We start from the raw sequence: 24,165 nt of genomic DNA, 5'->3' as shown, positions 1-24,165 counted from the left end.
ATAGAGTTAGTGAAGTTGACAAACAACATGTAGGTTGTGATTCCTGACTTAGGCGTGCCACAACGCTTTAGCAAGATTTGTTTATTTTAACCTAGTTTGTAATTATGTATTAGGTTAGTTCTTTACCTGAAGAAGAGATCAGATTGCAGATCTCGAAACGTAGTGTTACTGTTTTCTTGTTTCACTGAACGATGGCAAATGTCCGGAAAAATCCTGTTTCCTTCACATAAGTTTAGTTATATATTTGTGTGTGAAATAGAAATTTAATTTTTAAGTAAATTAACAAATGCTGTTTCGAATTCAAAAAGTTGAAAAACTTATTGAGTATTATACATTTTTTTTATTTCTGTGTTAAAAATTTTATAACATGTGTATATCTTGGGACTTTTGGAAAAATAAACAAGTTTTTATAAGTATTGTCTTCTAAATTTGTAAAACAGAGGAAATAAATCAATACTTTAGTAGTAATAAAATTTTACGCATGTTTTTAGATGAATCATATATTTAGTGACGATTAATGATTGCAAAAATATTAACACTAATGTATAGAGTATGGAAATAAGTGTATGTTATAGCTTAGTGAAAAGGTATGAAAAGTGAAAATTGCTGGAACCCAGAGAACTTTTGACTGCCACTTTTAGAGTTAAGACAAAATACCCTGCGTCACAGTGCTTTTGTCTAAAAGCAATACCCTCTAAAACATGTTACACATAAGCAGTAATGTAGTTTAATTTTATTACTGAATGAAAAAAAGTAATTATAACTCTCTTTTATTAAATAATCAAATCCATTTCCAAATTTGATATTGTCATTTAGTAGTAGTTTCTAAAATTTCATGTGTAGTTTTAGTGATTTTCAGATAAAGGCAGAAGCTAGCTGGTTTTATTATTACAACAGATTGTGGCTATTAAGTTTGGAGTCAGGAGCAGCTGTGATTACTAGACAGAAAAAAATGAAATAAATACTAATCATACTGCAAAAACTGTGATCTATTACAGTGTTCTGTAGAAATAAATTTGTGTTTATTGATAAATTATTACACACAGTACAGCCTTGAAATATGCAGTCATTGTCTTTGATTTTGCTGTATCTTTTTTTCTTTTCGTTTCTCCCATCTTTGCAATTTTCTCATAGGACAAAGTACCAAGCTGCCAAAAACCAGGGCTCCTCCACACAAGTAGAATGGTGAATGAATGTTCTTTGTTAAGTCCATAATTGCCTCTGTACACAAATAATTACTACATATATTTCATTTAGTTATAAATTAATATGTTTATCAGTAAAAGTCACAATGGAAGGGGACATGATTTTAAACAGGAAAAAACTAAACAAGCAAGTTTTTACTTATATTTGGTTACAGCAGCTCCTCCCTACCGAGAAGAAAAAAAAACCAATATATTTCATTTGTTTCCAGTCCCAATGAATTCATTCTGATAAATGAGATTGTATTGAATATACGTTTTGTAAAGAAACTAAATGGGGTGTTCAGCAAAATAGGATTTGAAACATTTCACATTAGTAGCAACAAAAAAATAACTACTTTTTTAGTAGTTTAAATTATAGCAACATCAGGTAAATGTTACAAATATATTTTAACTTTGTATTTCAAGATTCCATACATTTGTTAGTTTTCTGCAACTTACCTAAAACATTTATCGTAAAATAATCGTAGTAAGATTTTGATGATAGATATTGTTAATTGAATATATATCTATAGCACATTGAATATTGTTCAAAGAATTAAATTAGTTTATACTTACAACATTTTTTTATTTGTATGTAAGGTATTATTTTTTGTTTTCATTCATTTAATCATCTTTCCATGATTGGACTAAAATAATTTTCTAGACTGCATATATCTAAACTATATAAAAATTAAATCAAATCTGTCATTAAAATATTAAATGAGCTCTAAACTACATAAAACATTAACTATTTTACTAGAAGTCTTGTGTTTTGTTTTATAATGGTTTAAGCACCATAAACTTGTTTTATTCAAATACGAAAAAGTGTGTGTGTGTGTGTGTGTGTGTGTGTGTGTGTGTGTGTGTGTGTGTGTGTGTGTGTGGTTTTGAAAAAATAGGAAAGAGAATTAATTACTTTAAAAGGCTAAGTTTTTCTTTATGGATATTTTTTATGTATATACCACATGGAAGTAGACCAAATAAATGAATAATTTCAACTAAAATGGACTTCAACCATATAAAATCACCAACCATTTCATATTAGGGATTTTGAGTTAACCCTTATAACGTCAGTATATCTTTTCACGACTTCCAGCAAACGGCACAATATTAAAAAAAAATGTTAAATGTGTGAAGTTCATTTTTATTTTTACTTTCTATAATTATGGTAAGTATAAAAAAGTAAAAATTTTAAAATTATCTTGTACGTACATATATTTATGGGACATTAAATTGTAGATATAAATAAAGTCAAAATAAAAGGCACACAAAATTTTATTAGCTAAACTATAAACATTACCAGACAATTATATAAATTACACTTGTGATAAATATAAAAAAGAAATGCATGATTGTAAATATACAACTAACCTAATAGTGTTCTTTTATATAAACAGAAAACACGACGAAGGAAACCGACTCAGCGATGGTTAGACACGCACTACCTGAAGCCAAACTGCAAAGAAAAGCGCGCGCGCGCTGTACGGCGTCTGTGCCTTGTGGCAGGGAGAGTGTCTAGACACCGCGTCTATTGTTTCAAACAATGTAACGCGACAGCTATATTTTGACGCTTGACATAGGTCAATAACCCACACACATGGTTGACGCATACCGTTAGTGACATTGATCGGATTTAAAAGGAACTTAAATTTGCTATAGACGCAGTTTTGTGTCGATGCGCCGTACCGCGTCTTTGCCGTTTGGAGATAGTTTGTCTATGCGCCATACGGCGTCTGTGACGTTATAAGGGTTAAAATGTGAAGTATGTACCATTTAATAAGTACTAAACATTTTCAGGAGATTTAGGAGTCTAATGTGGAATGTAAAGCACATACAATCCATAAAAAGGGTTTGGATGAAATTAAGAGATATACAAGTAACATATCAATAGACAGATGGTCCAAAACATGTTTACTCCCTGCCTCAAGGGATGTACCATCTGCCCTTGCTCCAATTATGTCAAGTTTTAGTTTTAATAATGTAAATAACTTTATAAAAATGTTCACAAGTTACCTTACCAGCAGTTGGTGCACCAGCAAATGCTCCAATTCCTTGAAAAAGAATCATCATTCCAGTGGCCGATGTGAGTTTGTTGAGTCCCAAGAAGTCCACTATTATAATACTTCGTAGTGGTGAAAAGAAACCTGGAGATGAAAAATCAGAGTTTTATTTCTTTCTATAAAAGTTGGAATTTATTGTGGAAAAATGCGTTTTGAGAATATAAATCTATTCTCTTCCTTAAATATGTCAAAAAACTTAATACACTTATAACTTAATATTTTATAACTAAAGGGAATAATATTGTATTTTTTAAATATAACTATGGCAAATGTCAAAATCCTCTTACACTTTCAAATCACCAATAGTACTAATAATATTTAAAGAAAGAATCACAACATTATTTGGAATACTGGAAATGAATTTATGTGGTATTTATCAAAATAATATTTTCCACTAAGGAAATAACTGTGCTGATTAAAAATGTTGGCATATAACAGTACCATTCAATAAGGCATTTAGAAATTCTTGACATTTTAATTTAGAACATACAGTTTTATTTTGTCTCAACAATTAAATTGCTATTAAATTTATTTGTTCCATTCATTGTAAAATTGAAATACTGTACAAGTTTAAATGTTTCTCTTCTGCTCTTGTTTGAAATTAAAACATGTTTGGATAGTAAACTGTATTTAACCATGTTTGTTAGGATGGGAGGAGGGTTTCTCTCTATACAACAAAGAACCAAGAGATCTGATAATGGGCTGTACCTGCTCTTCCTGTTTTAATGCATTGTGAATGTATTTAGAGAGAAAATAGCATTACTGGTCAATAGTGTTTGCTACCCCACTGGCACATAGCTTCATTGATAAATAAATCTTGGAAACTGAAGTGATTGTTGTCTGGTTACTTACATGTCATTTACTTCCTCTATTATTATTGTTTCATCTTGAGTTTAACTCCAGTATATTTATTTTTGTTGTAAAAGTGATTCTTGAGGCTTTTATTTTGTTATTTTATCTTAAGACATATTGCCGAGTAGTTACTGTATATACCTTTACAACATAGTAACATTATTGGCCACTATTCTTGAATAATATTCCTTATCATTTATTGTAATAAAAGTTTTTTTTTAATTTTGTTTTCTTATAGTTTATTTTTTAACTGTCTGAAATTATAGGTTTTTAATTATTATAACATACCTGTGCTTAGAAATAAGCCATTAATGAGCAGATAAATATGTTTTTCTTATTTTCAACATATCTGTAAGTCCCATATTAGTAATTTATCTTATTAACATCTGCTAGCTTGTCATTAAATGAAAGAATGTTCATGCGTAAGAAATAACAAATTTACATTCATCTTCTTTAAAACTTCCCTTTAAAATTCTAGAACTGACTATTAGATGAGTACAATAATGCCTATTGTTAGGCAGAAATAACAAATGATAAACCAAATAAATAAGCATAACACTTTTCTTACATATTGCCATGTCCATCTTAACTAACAGATGATAATGCCAGATAATACTTAGCAAGTGCGATGAAGGTGATACAGGTGGAAATCTCATTGGCTTGAACTGTACCTTAAAATCAGTTTACATGAGTGAGAATCACACTAGCGAACACTGCACTAAATCACATGGCATGATTTTGGGTAGTTTATTAATTAAAATGGAGGAGGTCACTCGAACGAGCATGACTGGCTGTACACAGCCGACCACAGTGAGTAGGCGTGACAATCACAAGTTAGGTGTGATCACAGTTTTTAAATCATGGAATCAATAGTCATGGATTAGACTATTAAGATTTAATGGGAACCCTGTTTATTTAATTTGAATGTTTACCATAGAACATTGTTGCTATAAGAAACAAACAAAAATTGCCATTCTTCCAGAAATGGAAAAATGTACTTTTTCCAGAATCCAGAGAAAACAAGTGAAATGTGGTTTTACTTCAAAATTAATGGACTCATCTTTTATAATTGAAATGGAAAGAGCCAAATTCATAATTTTAAGAAAATGTTCAAGTATAGAACAATTAACCATACAAGGGTTTGTGTGTGAATTTGTTGTATGGTTTTGTTAATTTTTAAGTTGTGAGATGTTGAGCACAAATACTTCATACCTATTGTTAGTCCAAAGATCAGCATACATGCAAACTGGTATTCTATTACATTGTAGAGAGTGGAGCTGATTGCTGCCAGCCCTGCAAGGAAGTTGGTCACTGACACGGTAGTGCGGGCTCCGAATCTCGGTATTGCAGTAACGATTATTCCGCTTGACACTCGACCGATCATGTTTCCCAGCCCGATCGTTGATACCATCATTGTATCATAGTGGCCTGCTCCCATCTCCTCTAGGTGGACTGTACATACACTAAAATATTACAATATATTTAGTATTTCAATTTATAATACAGATACACTTTTATTATAAGATGTCTAAAAAACATTTAAATCAGTATTTGTATTATGGAAGTTTTATGAAATTGAATCGTATGGATTTTGAATCATAAGTGTTGAGTAGATGTGAAAATTATATTTTGTATTAATGCTATTAATAACATTGTTAAAATAACAATTTTTTTTAACCTGAGGGAAAAAGAGGGGATTGTCCCCGCGCTTAGTCCTAAACAGGACCTTTGTACCTCTCTTACTTATATTTGTGTACTCAGAATCTGAGATCACAGAAGCCGATCAGATTTTAGGGCTCCTGTTTTCTGATGTCCTTGGGACTGAGGAGATATGCTCCCAGGAATCTTTTCCAGATTTTTGATATGGCAGGACAATTTAGCCAAATATTCTCTGCTGATTCCTCCTCTTCTCCACAGAGTCATCAGTCTGGCTAAGGCCCACCCTTGTAAGATGTTTCCTTAGGGGGCCATGTCCTGTCAACATTTCTAATATTCTTATATCCTCCTTATTCTGATCTAGGAGAGATACCCACCCTTTAAAATAAGGATATATAAACATTTTATATTGTCTTAATCCTGGGGTCATACTCCAATTAAAGTTTCTTATCCTCTTTTCCCAATCTTTTACAAGAACTTTGCTGTTAGAGAAAGCTATCCCGCAACCTGGCTCTGGCCCCACCATAATGGACTCCACTCCCTTTTTGGCGAGGATATCTGGTTTTTCATTTCCATGGTCTGGCACCCAACCAAAATAACAATGTTAATAGTACGGATAGCCAGAAACTTGCCTAATGATGATTCCACTTGTTAAAATCATCTTTCTCCGTTCTTGTGGGAAGGGACTTTTGAAATGGTTACAACATTGCTAAGCACTGTTGGGGTCTAAGGAGGCTTTACTCATCCAGTCAAGATACAGTGAAAGTTCGGTTCAGATTTAAGCATGAAATTCACTTTAAGATAAAAAACAAGACTTTTTGAGGATAAATGTGCCGTCTCCTAATGTGTATGCAGGAGCTGTAACTCCCATGGTCTATTTTACTTTACCTGATGGTGTAAGAAAAGAAACACTGTATTTAGCCAGAATAAAAATGAATCCTACAACGCCTTGTCTTTTTAACACAATGAAAACTTGTCTGAAGACTACTTTGGTTCAGTAAACAAGAGAAAATCATAAATGAAAGTAAAAATTGACTCACTGATTGATTATCAACTACAAAGTCAACATTTTGGGGCATAACATTTAAAAAGAAACATGGTAAAGCCATTTAAAACATTGACACACTTTGTAGACCTAATATACACTCTCAAAGCATATTTAGTACTACTACTATCTCTACTGAAGTGGTACTAGTGGCATGCTGTCATATACTTTTCTAATATCTAGATAGGAAACGTGAAACTGATGATTTTGACCACACTTTTGCTAAAATAACAATTTGAACTGTGACATTTTCACTACAGGAGTTGAGGGCATTAGAGGACCTTAGGATCAGGGCTTGACACAGATGTATTCCACCAAGGACCATCTAAGAAATGGTTTGGGGATATTTGAATGAGGATGTTTGCTTTGCTGAGGTGACATCATGTGACTGTGTACATATATTCTTTTTAGTAGTTTAATTAGTTGCTTTTGATGTCATATAGCCTTTTCATCCTGAATGATTTTGCTGATCCCAGTGAATATAAAATTAGTCCAAAGTGACCTATTCTAGTATAATTCCTATTATGGTCAATTAAGTGTGCCAATTCCAAGGTTTTTCGCTTCCAAGATTCTCTTCATGTATAACGTTTTTTGCACTCTTGTCAGTTAGATGTAACATTTTTTATTCTTTCAAATTATAGAATCCTTTCCCTTCTTCCCCTTGCTGGTGTCCTGTGCTGATGAGATACTTAGCATCAGGTAGCGACATCTTCAACATTTACGGTACCACAGCGGTAAGTACGAAGCCTTCAAGCAGGGCTCTGGCAGAGCAGCCTTTCAAATTCAGTAGCTTATACACCACAGAACATGACAACAAAAACCTTGATATCCTCTACCCTGAGGTCCTTAAGAATTAGGCCAAGTTCTATCTGAGGTTCAGGATGATGGAAGAACAGAAAGAGCCCCTTTAGGAGGCAGAGATGGAAATTAGGCTCTCAAAAGGGGAGACTTTTCTATTTTTTGCGGTTTTTCATAGAAAGATGTAGCTTAATCATCTCCTGTGTGAAGAATGAGACTAAAAGATGATTAAAAGAAAAAGTGCTGAGAATTAAACTCGAGGCCATACTTGTGGGTGACAAGAACAAGGATAGAGTTCATACTGTTTGTAACTAAGGTTCTTTTAAAAACCTCTTGTTAGCAAAGATGACTCCAAAAATCTAAGGCATATTGGTAACCTGAATAAGAAGTTGACTTTTCAGGACTGAAGTTGTCAAAATTGCAGGAAAAATCATTTTTGTGTCTGGAGGACAGCCTTGCACTTAAATTTATCAAAGTAGCAACATCTTTAGCATGCTTTTTCTGACTTCTGTCATACTTTCTGGGTTAGAAACATCAACATGACCTTTATTCAAAAATCTTGAATCCATCTCTTTATGGTTCTGGCCAAAAAGAGAGAGTAACACTTCCTTTGGTCTTTTAACAATGTGAGAACTTGTTCTGTCATTGTATGGGTTTTGTGATGTCTACCTTACAAGGAATGTTGTTCTAGAAACATTACTACAGTGAAAATCTACTGAGGCAGTGGAGAAGTAAAAGGAAATCCAATTGTGAGTTTTGTCTACATCCCATACAATGTCCAAGAACTTCAACAATCTAGAGACCTTGAACTCCTGATAGTAATAAAAAACATACATTGGCTAAACATCACATGTTTATAGGCTGTGACATCAGGTGTGTGGCAATAGCACTTCCATCACTAGAGGTGAGTCTTTTCTATCACACAAATTGGGAATACTTTTAGATACAGGAATAGAATAGGTGTAATTGGATCTTGACCCTTTCCATACCATAGACGGATATATTAGAATGATAGACTTTGACCAAAACTCCAAATACAGTTATATCCGGTATTATAGATTATATCTCTTGGAGAGTTGTTTAGTTCACAAAAGGCCTTGGAAATGCCTGGTGCAATACTGTTTTCCAGCATTACCCGTCTTCCAGAGAGTACCCTTATATTCATCAGTTTCAGTACTAAAGTTTATTTTTAAAATACTGTTTTGTCACTTTAAAAAAGTGTAAGATTACTCAGACAAATGCATGGTGCAATATAAAACTCTGAACAACAACTATATTAGTATATTATTAAGCTTTTTTCTAAAAAGATGGACTCATGAATCCACTGTTTCCTCGTTATCAGAACTTGCGTAAAACCTTAGCAAATCAAAGTTGGCAGTAAGTAGGTACAGCCAATGCATATTATTATAGTGAATTCACTGATACGGCTGATCACATCAACTTACTTTTGCCGTACAAAAATGGTAAGAAGAATGCTACGTAATTTGCAAAACCACAAAGTGCGAGACAAACAAATGTTGGTGACTTGAGAAGAGTGTAGTCTAGTAGTGATCTAATTCCGTGCAAGATCTGGTGACAGCACCACGTTGTGTAGGTGCGAGTCAGGTCCTGTACCACCTCAAAATACGTAGGAACCTCAGTCACATGCAAGTGGTAGTCCAAGTCTCTATCCTGAAACAGACATTAGTTAAACTTAATAACAATTCATTTACACCAATATTACTGAACTAATTCAAATAATTTTGGTGTTAATGACTTATATGAACGTATAACTGAAAAACTTATTAGAAAATATGTATTTTATCCTTTAGTGAACCATGGATTTGGGTAAATATTAAATAATATAATAGCATTAAAAGCCAAGTAAGTGTACATACGCAAATCAAAAATATAATTTATTTTCCTTTAAAAACATGTTATTTAATGTTTGTGGAACAATATAGTACGATGTAACAAATATTTGACAAGAAATCAGCCCCATTTTGACTTTCATATCTACTGTGAAATCAGAAAAATGGCGGCCAGCCACTTGTTACAAACTACAAATGCTCAGTCTGTCGGCGGTCATGTCTGAAAATATTTGTTTCCATGCTCCTTTTGGAGTACAGTCACTTCATTTGTTGTTTTTTTTATATTTGTTTTCAATTAATTGTTATTGATTAAACCTTCATATTTAGATTAAGTGTGTTATTTTTACTGGTTTATGTCAAAGTTAGTCAAAATTGATTTTAACTACACACAATTTATTTTTAGATCAAATATGATAATAACCCTAGTAACGTATTCATCAAGCCTGTTAAGGCTGCCAGTGTAGTAAAGATCCGTTCGGTGCATCGGTCTCTCTGGGATCGAAGGATACGGAGATCGGAAACATCCACACTTGTACCAAGGTTGTCTTGGTATTGGTGGTAGCTCTTCTCGCTCTATCGCAACTGTCGACAACACAAGGGACACAGAAGGCTGCAGAATCCTGGACTGCGTCATCTCCCTCAGTCTTATAACAGTGTTGGGTCCTGTATCTCTCACCATGATACTGATACTGAAACAGGACAAAGCTATTAATCAGTACAATGATTAGTGAATAGTCTTACTTCGTTAGGTTTTTACGGTCATCTAGGTTTTCTGGTTTATGCCACCATAAATATTTGCTAACACAAATGAAATTTGAAATATATCAACTTTAGTTTAGTTATCAAACGTTTTTTAGTTTAGTTATCAAACGTTTAACTAAAACTGACATGTTTTTTTTAATCACTTTGATTATTACTAATCAACTTATAATATAAAACAAGGCTTACTTTGTTACCGGTTTGTTGCATTACTTTATAAATATCAGTTTACTTTTAGGGTTAGTTGAAAATGTTTAGTTTACAAGGTTTGTTTTTTTCATGGAACTAATTGATGTAGAAAGCATATGACAATAAACTGTGTATTGTGTGCTTTGTTGCATGTTTTATTATCGAAGCAGTGTCTTTGATTTGAGTTAAATCATACAAAATTGAAAAAGCTATGAAACGGTGCATAAAATCTAGTTTTATTTAGAAGTTCAGGAAGCAGAATGTTAATCATTAAGAGTAGATTTATAATGTTCATAAATGTAAAATTCATAGACTGTAAGAATATTTAACTCTGCTAGCTTTTTTAAATTGATATTTGAGGTTTTAATACAGTATTACTATTATTGCTTTTTCCTGCATATTTAATATTGAGCACAGATTTTTGGAGATTGTTGTGTCATGTAAGGATATACCAAACTTAATTATGGAATAAAAATATAAGTAATATAAATATTTTTTTATGTTTTAACATCACAAAAGGTGTCCTAATTTTCTTAAAGAAAATAAACCGGATAATATTTTTAACAGCACCTTTCTTATATGATCTCACATGTTCCAGAGTAATTATTATCAACTATTAGTCCTAAATAGTTGACCACTTCCAATTTGAAAATTTCAAACTCACCAGAGAAAAAAAAATAGCTCAGTTATATATTTTTAATTTTTCACTTGAAAATGTCATTCAGTTAGTTTTGTCCAAATTTAAAAGTAAGTTATTTTGAATAAAACAATACAAGGCGTATATCAAATTATTATTTAGCCTAATTTCAATTTCCTTCCAAGATGGAGCATTAATATTTTTATACTTATATCATCAGCATATAAACAAATTTTACCAAAACCAAATTTTACAAGAGTTTAGGAAAGTCGTTTGTATAGCAAATGAATAAAATTAGACCTAGAATTGAGCCTTGAGGTACCCAAATACCCCATTATTTAATTGTTTCTATAGAGGATCTGTGTAAGTTTTTAAAACTTTTACTATCAAGGTGAGGTAATTCAACCAACTGCTTTAGATTTTTAAGATATAATTTAATCCATTCATATAGTTTGCCCCTTAAGCCTAAGCCATGTAACTTTATTAGTAACATAATAAGTGAGATATAGAATCGAACGCTTTGCTTATTATAAATATAACCCATTATTTTTTTCATCTAATGAATTGATCAAAGATTCAATGAATTCTGTTGCTGTGAAGATAAAGGATTTTCCCTTTCTAAACCCATGCTGGCAATCTTGAATTAAATTATTTTTGTCTAAGAAATAAAAAATTGGTCATAAAAGGCCCTTCCAGTGATTTTAGAAATTGTAAGAAGTAAAGATATATTGGTCTATAGCTTTCAATATCTGTTTGGCTCTCTTTTTAAATAGTGGTATTACTTTGGTGATTTTGTGTTTAACTGGAAAATGCCTGTAAATGAAAGATGAATTAACTAAATATAAATAAATAATTGGTTTGATTCACTGAAATGTAGCATTTTTATCAGACCTATCAAAATTTCATCATATATTATCCCACACTTGACTTATTTTTCAAATAATGTATTATCCTTAATACTGTATTCCCTTCCCATCTACTGGTTTGTATCTGAAGATCTTAGTATGATTCATAAGTTGGTTAGTATTGTTAGAAAAGGTGATTTCGTCAATTCTAAAATTGGTCAATCTTTGTAAAATGTTATCCTTTACAAAATTTTAGAAATAATTATTAAAATGTTCACATACAATAGTACGATCATTTATAATGCAACTGTCATATATTCAATTTAATGTAACAATTTAGAATTGTTACAGTAAGTGTAGGCTGGATGTTTCCATATACATTTAAAATAAAGAAGTCTTCTCACAACATTGCTGCATCTACAATGTGGTCTTGCAAAAGCTCAAGAAAGGAAAAAACATTTTCTGTATATAACATGACTGAAGTATGTTTACCATAGTATACACTAATAATATAACAAATTATAGCAGTTGTACTAAGCATTTACATTTTAAATTTATGTGTTTATAGCTAAAATTTCTCATTTGCTTGTTGGTACATTTTTTATAAATTATCTATTATATTTTTTGCATTTTCAATCTTCATTTTAAAGTGAAAAACACTGTGTAAAAGCATAACAGGTGTATACAAGAAAAATATGTTACTCCAAATATAGAATACACTATATTTGATATACTATAAGTACAATTTCTTCAAAGTGATAGAAAAAGGCCATCCACAGAATGCAATAACCATGGCTGTTATATGGTTTACCCTTCTCCATAAGAATGCAGAGAAAAATGAACCAGGGCTAATGTAGTGCAGTGCTAAATTCATACAAGCTTGGACCAAAAAATTTCAAAGTTTTTGTATTTTAGCGTAGTCCTTAGTATTTTAGACTATTGAATATTGTACTGAAAGATGGCCCCTGGAGTGTCAATATCAAATATTCATTTGTATCTTGGTCAGATAACGAATGCCCCTTTGAAACCCCAACAGTGCTTGGCAAAGCAATGCTAGAAGCATGTGTGAGTCATCATATTATTCTCTGTTACAGTAGCGTCTCTTTCTGTTGGTTTTAAAGCCAATTGCATTAACTTGCAATACCCTTACTTGTGGAGAACAGCTAATTATAAAATACAGTTGAAAACAGTTTGTTTGTTTCTGATTTTAATTCTTAGTTATTAGCGAAGGCTATTTACCATTGACATTCCACACAAAATTCTTTCTTAGGAACTTTTTTATTTTAGTGGTATGTCATTGATTTGTCAAAAATATAGTGTACTTACACTGTAATATACACTGAGAATATTAATTTATGGCCAGTAATTATAATTGATATTTCTTAAAAATATAATTATTCAAGGTAAAATGTAATATAAACTTGGTCTTCTACCAGTTAGTTATTATTTAATCAAGGGAAAGACAATGATATAATATTAATTGATACGTTAAATGTAATTAACTAGAATAACCAAATATAACAGATAACAGAACATTTTTTGAAGGCTTATATTTCTTATTTAAAATTAAACCACTTTCAGAAAAAGAGCATTTGAGCAATACTTGTTTTAGTATTTTTATTATGTATATACACATCACTGTGTGAAACATTACTGAAATATTCATTAAGAGTATTGGTTTCAAAAGAAAACAAAATTTACATTGTGTAGCGTTTTTAAAGCTACATTGGTTGATTTTTTAAAATTAAAACTTAAATTAAATGAAAATTTTTGGAAAGAAATATTGGGATTTAATTTTAATTAGATTGTGAGAAGTTAGGATAAAAACGAATATGTAATCCTTTGGCAAGTTAGTTCTGGTAACTTTAAATTATTAGGAAGGCGGTTCTCTGCCTTGAATTGATCAGAACTTGTCTTGTTCTGCAGTTACATTAGATCTGAGAAGGCTATTGTTCTCCAGTTGGATACGGCTGGGCCAATGAGAAGAACACCGCGGATATCCATCAGAATTGGGGGGAAGGGGAACTATAAAAACCGCCATCTCATAATTTTCGTTCTTCTTTTGGTAATTTATCGTGAATTAAGTTGATTACAGTGCGCCGGGTTTCTAAATTTTTTCCACGAGGGATTTTGAGGTAAGCACCAAATTTATTGTACGTTATATTGAAATAGTCTTCCAGATCTGATATTAAATTATTTTTGTTGTCTTTTTTTATAGGAAAAATTAAATTCATAGAAACTTCAGAGCAATCTGCATAACTGATTCTCGATGAACAATAGAGCACAATAGAATCATACAAATTACATTTGGTTCAAACTTGCAAGAAAAGTGAATAACTTTAATTGAGATTTGGTAATTTAGTAATTTATTAATATTTAATTGGAACTGTTTTATTGTGAATTATTAATTGGAAATTAATTATTGTTTGAGAGAGTTGTATCTGAATTGCAAAGACTTGAAAGTTAAAATACAACTAGTGGAAAGAGAAGTTTGATTTTTTATTTTGAATTTTGAGTGAACTTAGAAGTGAACATTTTTATTTTAGTTACTTCCAAGTGGTATTTGATTTTTATTTGAAAACTTTATTATTTTATTTCAGAAGAGCTCTGATTTTAGTTTCATATATTTGATTAACATTTTTATTTCTTACCAAAGGACCTTTTAAAATTACTAAACGGTTAAGTGATGAAAATTCTGAAACATTGAACTTATTAATTTGCCAGTTTAAAATAAATCCATTATTTTAATTTAGAACTGTGATTTTTATTTACGACAAACCAGATAATATTTAATAGTTAAAAATATAGTAATAAATTTTACTGAATATTCACTCGGAGCTTACTAATCAAAAAATATTTTATATCGTCTTGGATGTCAGAATATTAATATTTACAATCCAAGTCGTTATACATTGCAGTATAAATGCAAATGTCAAATTGTGTGTATGTACTTTAAATTTTCAATGGTGCTAGAAAAGTTTAAATAAATTTTGATCTATTTAGTCTGAAGATAAATTACACTGTAGATTGATATCCTGACACATAAATGTACACTTAAAAAATACTGAAATACTTATAACAATTATTGTGTAAAATAAGTAACAAGAAGTTTTCAAAGGGGAGAGTTAGCTCTCTGGATACTTTATACTATAGCAATGTTATAAATATTTATACACAGTGAAAAAATAGTAAGTAAACCTTGTATAGACATTAGAGATTAAAAGTGGCCAATATGCAAAATAATGAATATTAATGCACCATGTTGGAGTACATACTGAGCCTGTATCACATAAATGTTCAACAAAACTCACTAATAACTGTAATTACATATTTTTATACTACACTAATATTTAGATGCAATAATATCACTTGTAGATAAAAAAACATTTTTAATTAACATTTACACAGGCTTCACGCTATATGCTAAATACAAAAACTCACCATTTTTTCAACAAATATCACTCCACTCAACTGACACAGTTTATTGCATTGCTAACTCTTTCTCTTTTTTTTATTGTAATTGAATTTAGTATAATTATCAAATTAAATAACACTATAATTAAATAACTAATGTGATTGATATAATGCCATAAAAACACCATGCCGTACAATTGCAAAAGCAAAATAGGTGGTTAATTCTAGTCAAATAAATGTATGGTGCTAAAAATGTACTGTTTGACTTAAGCTTTCAAGCTGTACTTCTATCTTGAATGTAGCAGACCTGCTGTGATTAACAATGTATCATGTAATGCTACTAGAAAGGCTAGCAGAAAGTGAGTGTCTATTATATACTTTTAGTATATTTTTCAACAGGGAGAGGGGCTTAGGCCCCCTTAACACTATATATATATATATATATATATATATATATATATATATATATATATATATATATATATATATATATATTGAAATTAAATAAGGCTACTGCCATTTATACAATTTAATGTAAATAAAAGTCGTTTGACAGGTATTTGGTCTTCCGACCATATGTTAGTTTGCTTAATTAAACGCATATGTGACAGATACGGCCAAATACAAAATAATTGAATCGGAAAAAGTAAGCGCTCTGTGGTGTAATGGTAGCACATTCACCCGGCAAGTGAGAGATCCGGGTTCGACTCCCGGCGGAGCAAGTACTTTTTGCGATTCAATGCTTATTGAAATTATATATATATATATATATATATATATATATATATATATATATATATATATATATATATATATATACCCATGTATGGGGTTAGCACATTTATTGCAGTAGGATTGTGTAAATCTGTACAACTAAAGTTAAATGTATACTGTATTAAAAAAGATACTTTTGACGTCTGAAAATTCGAACATAATGTAAAATTTTGTTCTTATAGATTGAATTTATGAAAAAAAAGAATAAATGGTAATGGTGTATTGTTTCTCAGGAAACTAGAATAAATATAACTTATTTGAGTTGTTACCACGGAATCAAATAACACTACTTTTGCACTGAATACATGTATCTCTACAAATTTAAAGTAAAATGCCTCTAAGAATAAGAACCAAAACTGGGACCAAAATAAATTCGTGCTCCTTGTGTGGATTGCATCATAAAAAAAGGAATCTTTCAAGGGTGCAAAAACAGAGTGCCCGGAGCAGTAGAGCCAGGACGATTTCCAGCAGAATGTGGTTCAGTCAAGGAAGACAACATGATGGAACTTTACAGCAGATGGAGCAGGATGTCATGGCCTACCTCAGACGTAGGAAACGATAGAGCAAAAGCCATCTTGTCAACTTGGCACAGGTCAAATTTGTCAGTCAATAAATTGTGACATTTCATCAACCATTTGTTCATTTATTTTATTTAGTATTATAAAACACAATTCATTGTTGTGTTCTTAACATTTTATTACTACCTTATTTCATTTATTCAATAATTTATTAACCCTCCAAGTGCTGGTTAGAACTGCCTTAAGTGCTGGGCATTTTTCAGTATGTTTGCAAGCGTTTAGAAAGTTTTTTTTTATATACTGTTACCTTAATGTAAATACTACATATTATATATCATTATTTTCAGGAAAGATCACAGAATATGATAATAATACTTATATGACTTACCTTTACATGGTAAAATATTGCTGAATGTAAATCTTGACAAAAAAAAAAAAAAAGTTTTTATTTTTTCACTTTGAGCTTAGATATCATTTCACCAAAGTTATGAAAATAAAAATCCAAGATATACAAGTTGTAGGTAATTTAATAATGAACCCAAAAGTATATACATCTTATGGGTTTAACATATTGACAGAATTCACTCAGAGCAAAAAACGATAAATTGTAACACGTAAAAAATCAGTGATATTTGAAACATTGTGTACTACATTGTAAACACCTTTCACATTCCTTATTGCACTAGACCTACTTAATTCACTCATTTTTACAATAAAACACAATATAAAACAGTAATAGTCAACTACAACACCAAAGGTATGATGCAAACAACGACGGAACAGCAATAAACAGAACGACCGAACCGTATGACTTGGAAATAAACATACGCTTAGAAACAGCTGTCGTATAGCGCCGGTCTTTGAGCAAAGACGTGCTCCATAGAGTATAACGAGTTCCGCATTTCTTCTAGTTTAATACTATATAAAATAGTTCGTGATATTCCGTAATATATAGCCACTAGCGTGGTTTAAAGAGATCGCGTTTCTGACATCGCGCTCCGCGAGGTCAGCACTGGAAACAGGTACGCTAACATCGCGCTACGCGATGTCAGCACCTGGAGGGTTAATTACACAATAAATTTAGTATAACTATTTGCCTATTTAAACCATTATAAATATTATAATAATTTAATTCACTCCATAAAGTTATGGAAGTTGTTTGATCCATAGTTAGATTATATTTCTATACTATCCCAAATTTATTTTTATTTCCCTTTAAATAAATTATACTAATAGCTCAACTTTTTCAAGTCCTTATGAAACAGTATTTGGTGAAAAGACTGTTTTACTTTGGTTAGACCTAAACAAACTGTACCTATTATTGTGGAGCTTTACATTAAGACAGAAAATTTGGCAACATTTTTTCGGTCAAAACCAAAACAAACTTTGATTAGTGAACCTTATTGTATTTTTTTTTTTTTTTTTTTCAAAATGACACACTTTCATTAATAAAATCAATTTCCATAGAAATGAAAATTTTCTAAATTCAATAATCCAAATTAGCTGGCTTAATCAACTACTCCCTAGATTAAGCCTTTCATTGATTCTCTCTCGTTATAGCATTGATATTACAAGGCAGGAGTATGCCTGAGTAGTACTATGTAATAAAAAGAGGTTCAAGAGCTGATTTAGAAGCTCTTTCCCAAGCAATGTTACAAAATTAGAAGAGAGACTGTACAAATACATGTTTACTAAGGTTTACAACTGTTCTGCAGAAAGATGATTCTCATCATTACAGAAACTTAAGTTATATCAGAAGGTTTCATAATCACGGTTGTATAAACATTCAACCATAATTACAATTTGAAAAACTTAATTCTTCAGAAATTGTTAATATTTACATCAAAATCCTTAAAGTTAAGAGTAAAGAGTTTGGATTTTAAGAATTAATCCTTTTGGGTGCACCATATGTATGTCCAGATATTCAGACATGTGAAGAAATGCTGAGAAATAATAACATCCTATTATACGGATTTGCTGATACAGAGGGAAATTTTCATCTAGTACCCAAAGGGTTCACAGAATAAGACATTTAGTCTAAGAATAAATTTTCAAAATTGCTTGACAGTTTTGTTTTGATAGTACAACTTTTTAATAATATTACATATCCCATATATACAGAATATTATTGATAATTTCTCATATTATTTTAATCATTATAAGCAATTATATCAAAAGAAAAAAGTGTAAGTAAATTTATCTTTTTTATGTTAAAAAAATACCATATTTTAAGTATAATAGACCAATTTTACAAATCTTCTGACCTGTCTTATTTTGAATTGAGTTTATAAATGAATGAGAAAGTTTGTATATTTTCAAAATATATTACAGTAACATATATCACATATTATAAAATAATATAGTACAATCTTGTATATTATAATATTTAAATCATACACCTGATATAATAAAAAAGTGAAAAATTTTAAATTTGAAAACCCTAAAACAACAGTAGATAAATGTTAACTAGACTAAGCAAAGTTTACTAACATTTTTATGGTATTGCTTTCAGTGGCTAATTTATTCATATTTACTCTTGCCTAAAAGTTAGGGAATTTTTACCATCTCAAAAACATAGCAATAAAAGCACAAAATAATTTATTTTAATGTGTTTGTTGTAGAAATGGAAAAAAGTAAAAAACAAAACACAGAAAAATTAAAATTGCCTATTTCAAGGACAAAGTTTTCATTTCTTTGGAACAAAGGGATGGCCAGCCGAATTAATTGTGCTTAGGGGCGTAGCTGAGTACACCATTGATTAAAAACTCTGCCCACTGTTCACAATGCTTCTCTTGAATAAATCAAATTCTTTAAGGTTAAAAGAACTACAAGTATTCATTGAATATTATGATATTACTCACATCCCAACTCTACACAAAATATACAAATCTAGAGAGAGAGAGAGAGTGCAGAATATTTTGACTTTTAATATTGAATGTAGTTTATCCATGATTCACAAACTGTTAATAAGTTTAGTGCTAACAACCCACATTTGATAGGTTGATAAACTATGATCTAACCCATTTATTTGTAAAGTTTCTATGCCTTTCAGAGAACACTAATTGTGGGTTGTGGCTCACGTTTAGTACAGTATGTTATACGTTATACCACCATCAGCCAAGATAAAGAAACTGAGTTACCATTTGAAGCCAATAGTTGGTATTCATATGGTAAACTGATACAGATTTAATTTTTATTTATGTATCTGCCTGTTGATTTAAATGTCAAGCTAGATCAAACATTAGGAGAGAACAATTTATTATTTGATATTTTTAATCCTTTCGATATCTTCCAATTTCATCCTCCACCAAAAATAGTGCAGCTAAAAATCAGTTTTTTCTCTTACGGAAAACTTCTGTAGAGATTTCAAATAAACATACAAGTTGAGTACTTATAAAATTTAAATTAACTCTTAACTTCTGGACTTTAAGAATTGTAACAAAAGCTGTTCATTTCTGAGGCGCTCAGTTTTCTCGTACTAAAATGAGCTTTGCTAAGTGATTGTATATATTGGAAAGATGATTTAATAGGATAAGGTTGTCCACTTAAAGAAGTTATTACGGAGGCAAATCTCAGTAATAAAGTATATTCTGTTTTTCATGACACAACTTAAAATTAATTTTTAATAAACATCCTTGTACTGTTACAATAGAACAATTACTTACTTGTCTGCATCCTGTGCCACTTGTGATATGTTGGGGAGTGTAGAAGTTCTTTGAAATGTAGACTGAACTGCACTGGGTTGTTTTGGAACTCGGAAAAAGGTCAAGTCTACTCTTGAGTCATCACTTAATGTTGTACCCGCTGCACTAAATACGGGTTGGTTTAATATTTTCAGTTAAGTAATGTATCAGTAAGCGTATTCTAATTATGACTTATTTTCTTCCTGCGTTTGTTTTCAAACAAAAACTAACTCAAATTTATCTACTGAATTAATCTAGTGATTTTATGGAAGGAGTTTACCTTGTACACTTAGGAACAATATAGGTTCATCTATATTCTGCACTGCAATTCAATAATTAAGCAAATTATACTCACTGAATTAAAATGAACTTAATCTAACAATGAGTTATTTTTATATTACTGTTAACTGATATCAGTTTGGAAGGCAAGAACCAATGTACATTCCAGTTTCTTGTGAAATCTATGGAAGAAATTTTCCTGAGAAAGAAATTAAGTCAAAATTGGACGATGACAAAAGAGTTAAAAATAACAAATAGTAAATATTTTTATAGGTCATAAGTTTTAGCTTGATACAATAAAAAACAAAATGGCAGACAATGAACAATAGTTATACCAGTGTCAAGTCAACAGTCTCATTGAAGATCGCTATATCACTCAAGTTTCAACTGATCACAAAATCTAATGAGTTCTGATACTTGAAATTTGGAAAGTAGTTTAACTTTAGTTATCGTTATCATAATCTTTCAGTCTCACATAAAATCGGTACCTTTTCTTAATGCTACTTTTGAACAGATAATACGGAATTTCATTAAAAGGGAATTGTGGTGTCTATAGAACATAAAGTGGCAAAATTTTGTAGATTAAAAAGATAGAGAATTGGTTGAAAAGAATGCTCAGAGAATACTTCATAAAAAGATAGAGAAGTTTTGTACCTGACGTATTCAAGGCAGAAACAGAAAACCAAAAACATCTTTATCTGAGATGAGTACTAGCTTCTAATCCCTGGTTAAATTAGGATGCAAATGCATTAACATCTCCAATATTTTTTAGAGAACTTAAATGTTTACAAGGGTCACACTGGTGATGCTGTCTCATCAATGTGAATATACTTATAATTGTACTTGGTGATTAACAAACATAATCATCCAGACCACCTAGGGTCTCTTCTTATTGCTTCACCATTTTTAACCTGATTCCAGTGGTCTTCTGTTCCACAATTCACAGTCCATGATTCCACCCTCTTGTTTATTGTTCTGTGCTGTCCACTTTCCAATAATCCCTTGCTCAAAACGTTATTTTGTCAATAATATCGTAGAGATTATTGTTATAATAAAGCCACTATTATAATATACTATAAATAATGACTTATTCTACCCAGCTGCACAAGGTTTATTTCAAGAATAATGTAAATGCATTGTATGTATATTATTGTAACGTAACTAATGTAAAACTTTTGGAAATTATGGGTTTTGCCGACAAGTCCACTGGACTTGGAAAAACATAAATTTGTAAATTTGAAATATTGTAATTGAATGAATAAATAAACAGGTAACTACTAGAAAATAGTTACATATTAGCAAAATTATACTATTTTTGAGTGTTGTATGTTGGAATATAAATTTACAATTTGTTGTTATCTGAAACAATGCATAGTTATATTCTGTTTTTTTTAGAACTGAATTAATTGAATTGTATGCCTTATGAAAGAATGACTTATTTTATCTGTCTACAGTTTACATAAAAACAAGATAAACTTACACATCCGTGCCATTTGTGATATGGTGGGTAACATCCCAGAACGAACTAATGAGGTTGGTCCGATACTTGTTGCTTCTATTGTTGGCATACGAAATAATGTCATATCCACAGAGTCTTTTTGGCGCATTGTGGCATCGAATGAGTCAGTTCTTATGACAACCAGAACTGGTTTCAGTGGTCGAATCAGAAATCCCAACAATATCAGTAATACAAACAGTGCTACAAAATATTGACAATAGATTTATTGTAATAATATTTCAATATATACAGTACCAGATTATTTTTTGAATTTAATTTAAAAGTCCCAAATCCAACCCATAATGAAGCCCTCAACACATTTGAAATTCATTAAAATTCACTTTGGAAACACACATTTCCCAATATAGACAGTTTGTTAATCACTTGTGTGTCTAAATGCAAACACCGATTTCCTGCTAATGTTTTATATCTTTTAAGGACAAAGTATAGACTTAAATTTGCTTATATTATCAAATTTCTGACAGTCTCTGAGAGTTTTCAGGATGAGTGTAAAGAGTCAAATGTGCATTATTTATTATGTTACTATTAATGTCAGTTATTCTATTTCAGCTAAGGTTGCATTAGTATTTTTAATTTATTCGTAACATTTTTTTTATTATTTCTCAATAGTTAAAAAGCACTGTTGTTGTTTTTTTTACAATTTCTGTTTTCTTGTTCTATAACTTTTTTCAGTGCATTCTATTTTATTCAAATGCACACTTATTAAAAAGTCTATGGAACTAGTTATTCTAGTTTACATTATATTGGAACTAACTAATTGCATGCAAAAATACTTTATTTTATCTTATACTATTTATTTTTCAACTTGGTCGCTCTCTATTTCACATTTGAACCTTAACTTTACCAAATCACACAAGAATTTCTAATCATTGGGTTTATGGTTTTAACTAAATCTTCACATATAAAAGTTTAACTTCTTCCTAAAGATTGTCATTCACAAAGTGTTGTATGTTAAAACAATAATGCTTTAATTTCAATCATATTTCAAGTATCGAAGAAAGAAAAATGCGTTTATTGTTGCAAGTGTTATATCAGTATTCAAACTGATATTCAGGTACAACTCTTGTCATACTTATCAGTGTCTTAAAATAAGATAAAGTCAGAGCACGCTACACCATGCGCTGTGTAGTACGCTTTGCAGAAGTTGCATGTAAAATTTAAGTCTAGAACTCAAATTTCCTGTGATGTTGTGTAGATAAAAATGCAATCACACAGAAAAGAAAATTTTTATGACCCCCAGGCAGTATGAAAACCTGCCAGTATACTCAGTGATAGACTTCAATGACACTCAGTCAAACTACAGGAACAGACATTCACCTTCATCGAATTCATTTTCAATTTGCATGCAATTTAAACTTGACAGATCAAATCATTCTCGAGATATCCTATGGATAGTTAGGCTACATAAAGTCAGCCATATTGCATATTATCAAACATGATGTTGCCTAAGAGGAAATGACGTTGGTGGGGGGGGGGGGGGGTGGGGGGGGGGGGGGGTGGGGGGGGGGGGGGGTGGGGGGGGGGGGGGGTGGGGGGGGGGGGGGGTGGGGGGGGGGGGGGGTAACCTATATTGTTAAAGATTTTAATCTTATTCTAAAATGAGTATATACTGATTGCAAACATCATTAAAAGAAAACACTTAACATTCATGTAGCTGAGTTAGTAGGACTGAAGACTAGATGACTAATAGGATGGAGATTGACAGGTACTGGGCTGGCCTCAATTCCCTGTACTCATGATTGTGGGGTTGCATGTGTGCAAGGCGGCTCTATCTGGCCTTCAGCCACATTTCCTAATTGATAATAGTATAGGAGTCTAGTCCATCCTTTAGGAGAGATGAACAATTATGATTGTCTGAGTCCCTGAGACCATTCTCCATGTCTCAAATATGATCTTCCTACCCATGCATTTATGAGATCTCTACTACTGCAGCCCAACTCTGGTCCTACCAATACACTTTGTCTTTCTTGGCCAGGTCATTACATTAGGACATCTGTTACTTCAATTCCAAGATTACCTTCATGGTCCAGCACTCAACCATTGAATACTATATCCACCACAGATAAAAATTATGATGGTGGAAAACGTATAAAAACCATTCAA

General features: G+C 31.2%; 1 protein-coding gene across 1 annotated transcript; it reads right to left on the bottom strand.

Annotated features, from left to right (window-relative positions):
- Positions 1–462: 462 nt before the first annotated feature.
- Positions 463–22,590, bottom strand: LOC124360464. Its single transcript, XM_046814118.1, has 7 exons — positions 22,024–22,590; positions 20,247–20,385; positions 9,867–10,134; positions 9,041–9,266; positions 5,309–5,548; positions 3,203–3,328; positions 463–1,221 (listed from the first exon to the last, which is right to left on the bottom strand). The coding sequence occupies exons 1-7, from the start codon at positions 22,148–22,150 to the stop codon at positions 1,067–1,069; spliced, it is 1,281 nt and encodes a 426-aa protein (XP_046670074.1). The 5' UTR covers positions 22,151–22,590; the 3' UTR covers positions 463–1,066.
- Positions 22,591–24,165: the final 1,575 nt, after the last annotated feature.

Source organism: Homalodisca vitripennis, chromosome 4, assembly GCF_021130785.1.
Source record: "Homalodisca vitripennis isolate AUS2020 chromosome 4, UT_GWSS_2.1, whole genome shotgun sequence".
Lineage (NCBI taxonomy): Eukaryota > Metazoa > Arthropoda > Insecta > Hemiptera > Cicadellidae > Homalodisca > Homalodisca vitripennis.
The sequence above is the reverse complement of the archived record's forward strand: the minus strand, read 5'-3'. Positions and strand labels throughout refer to the sequence as shown.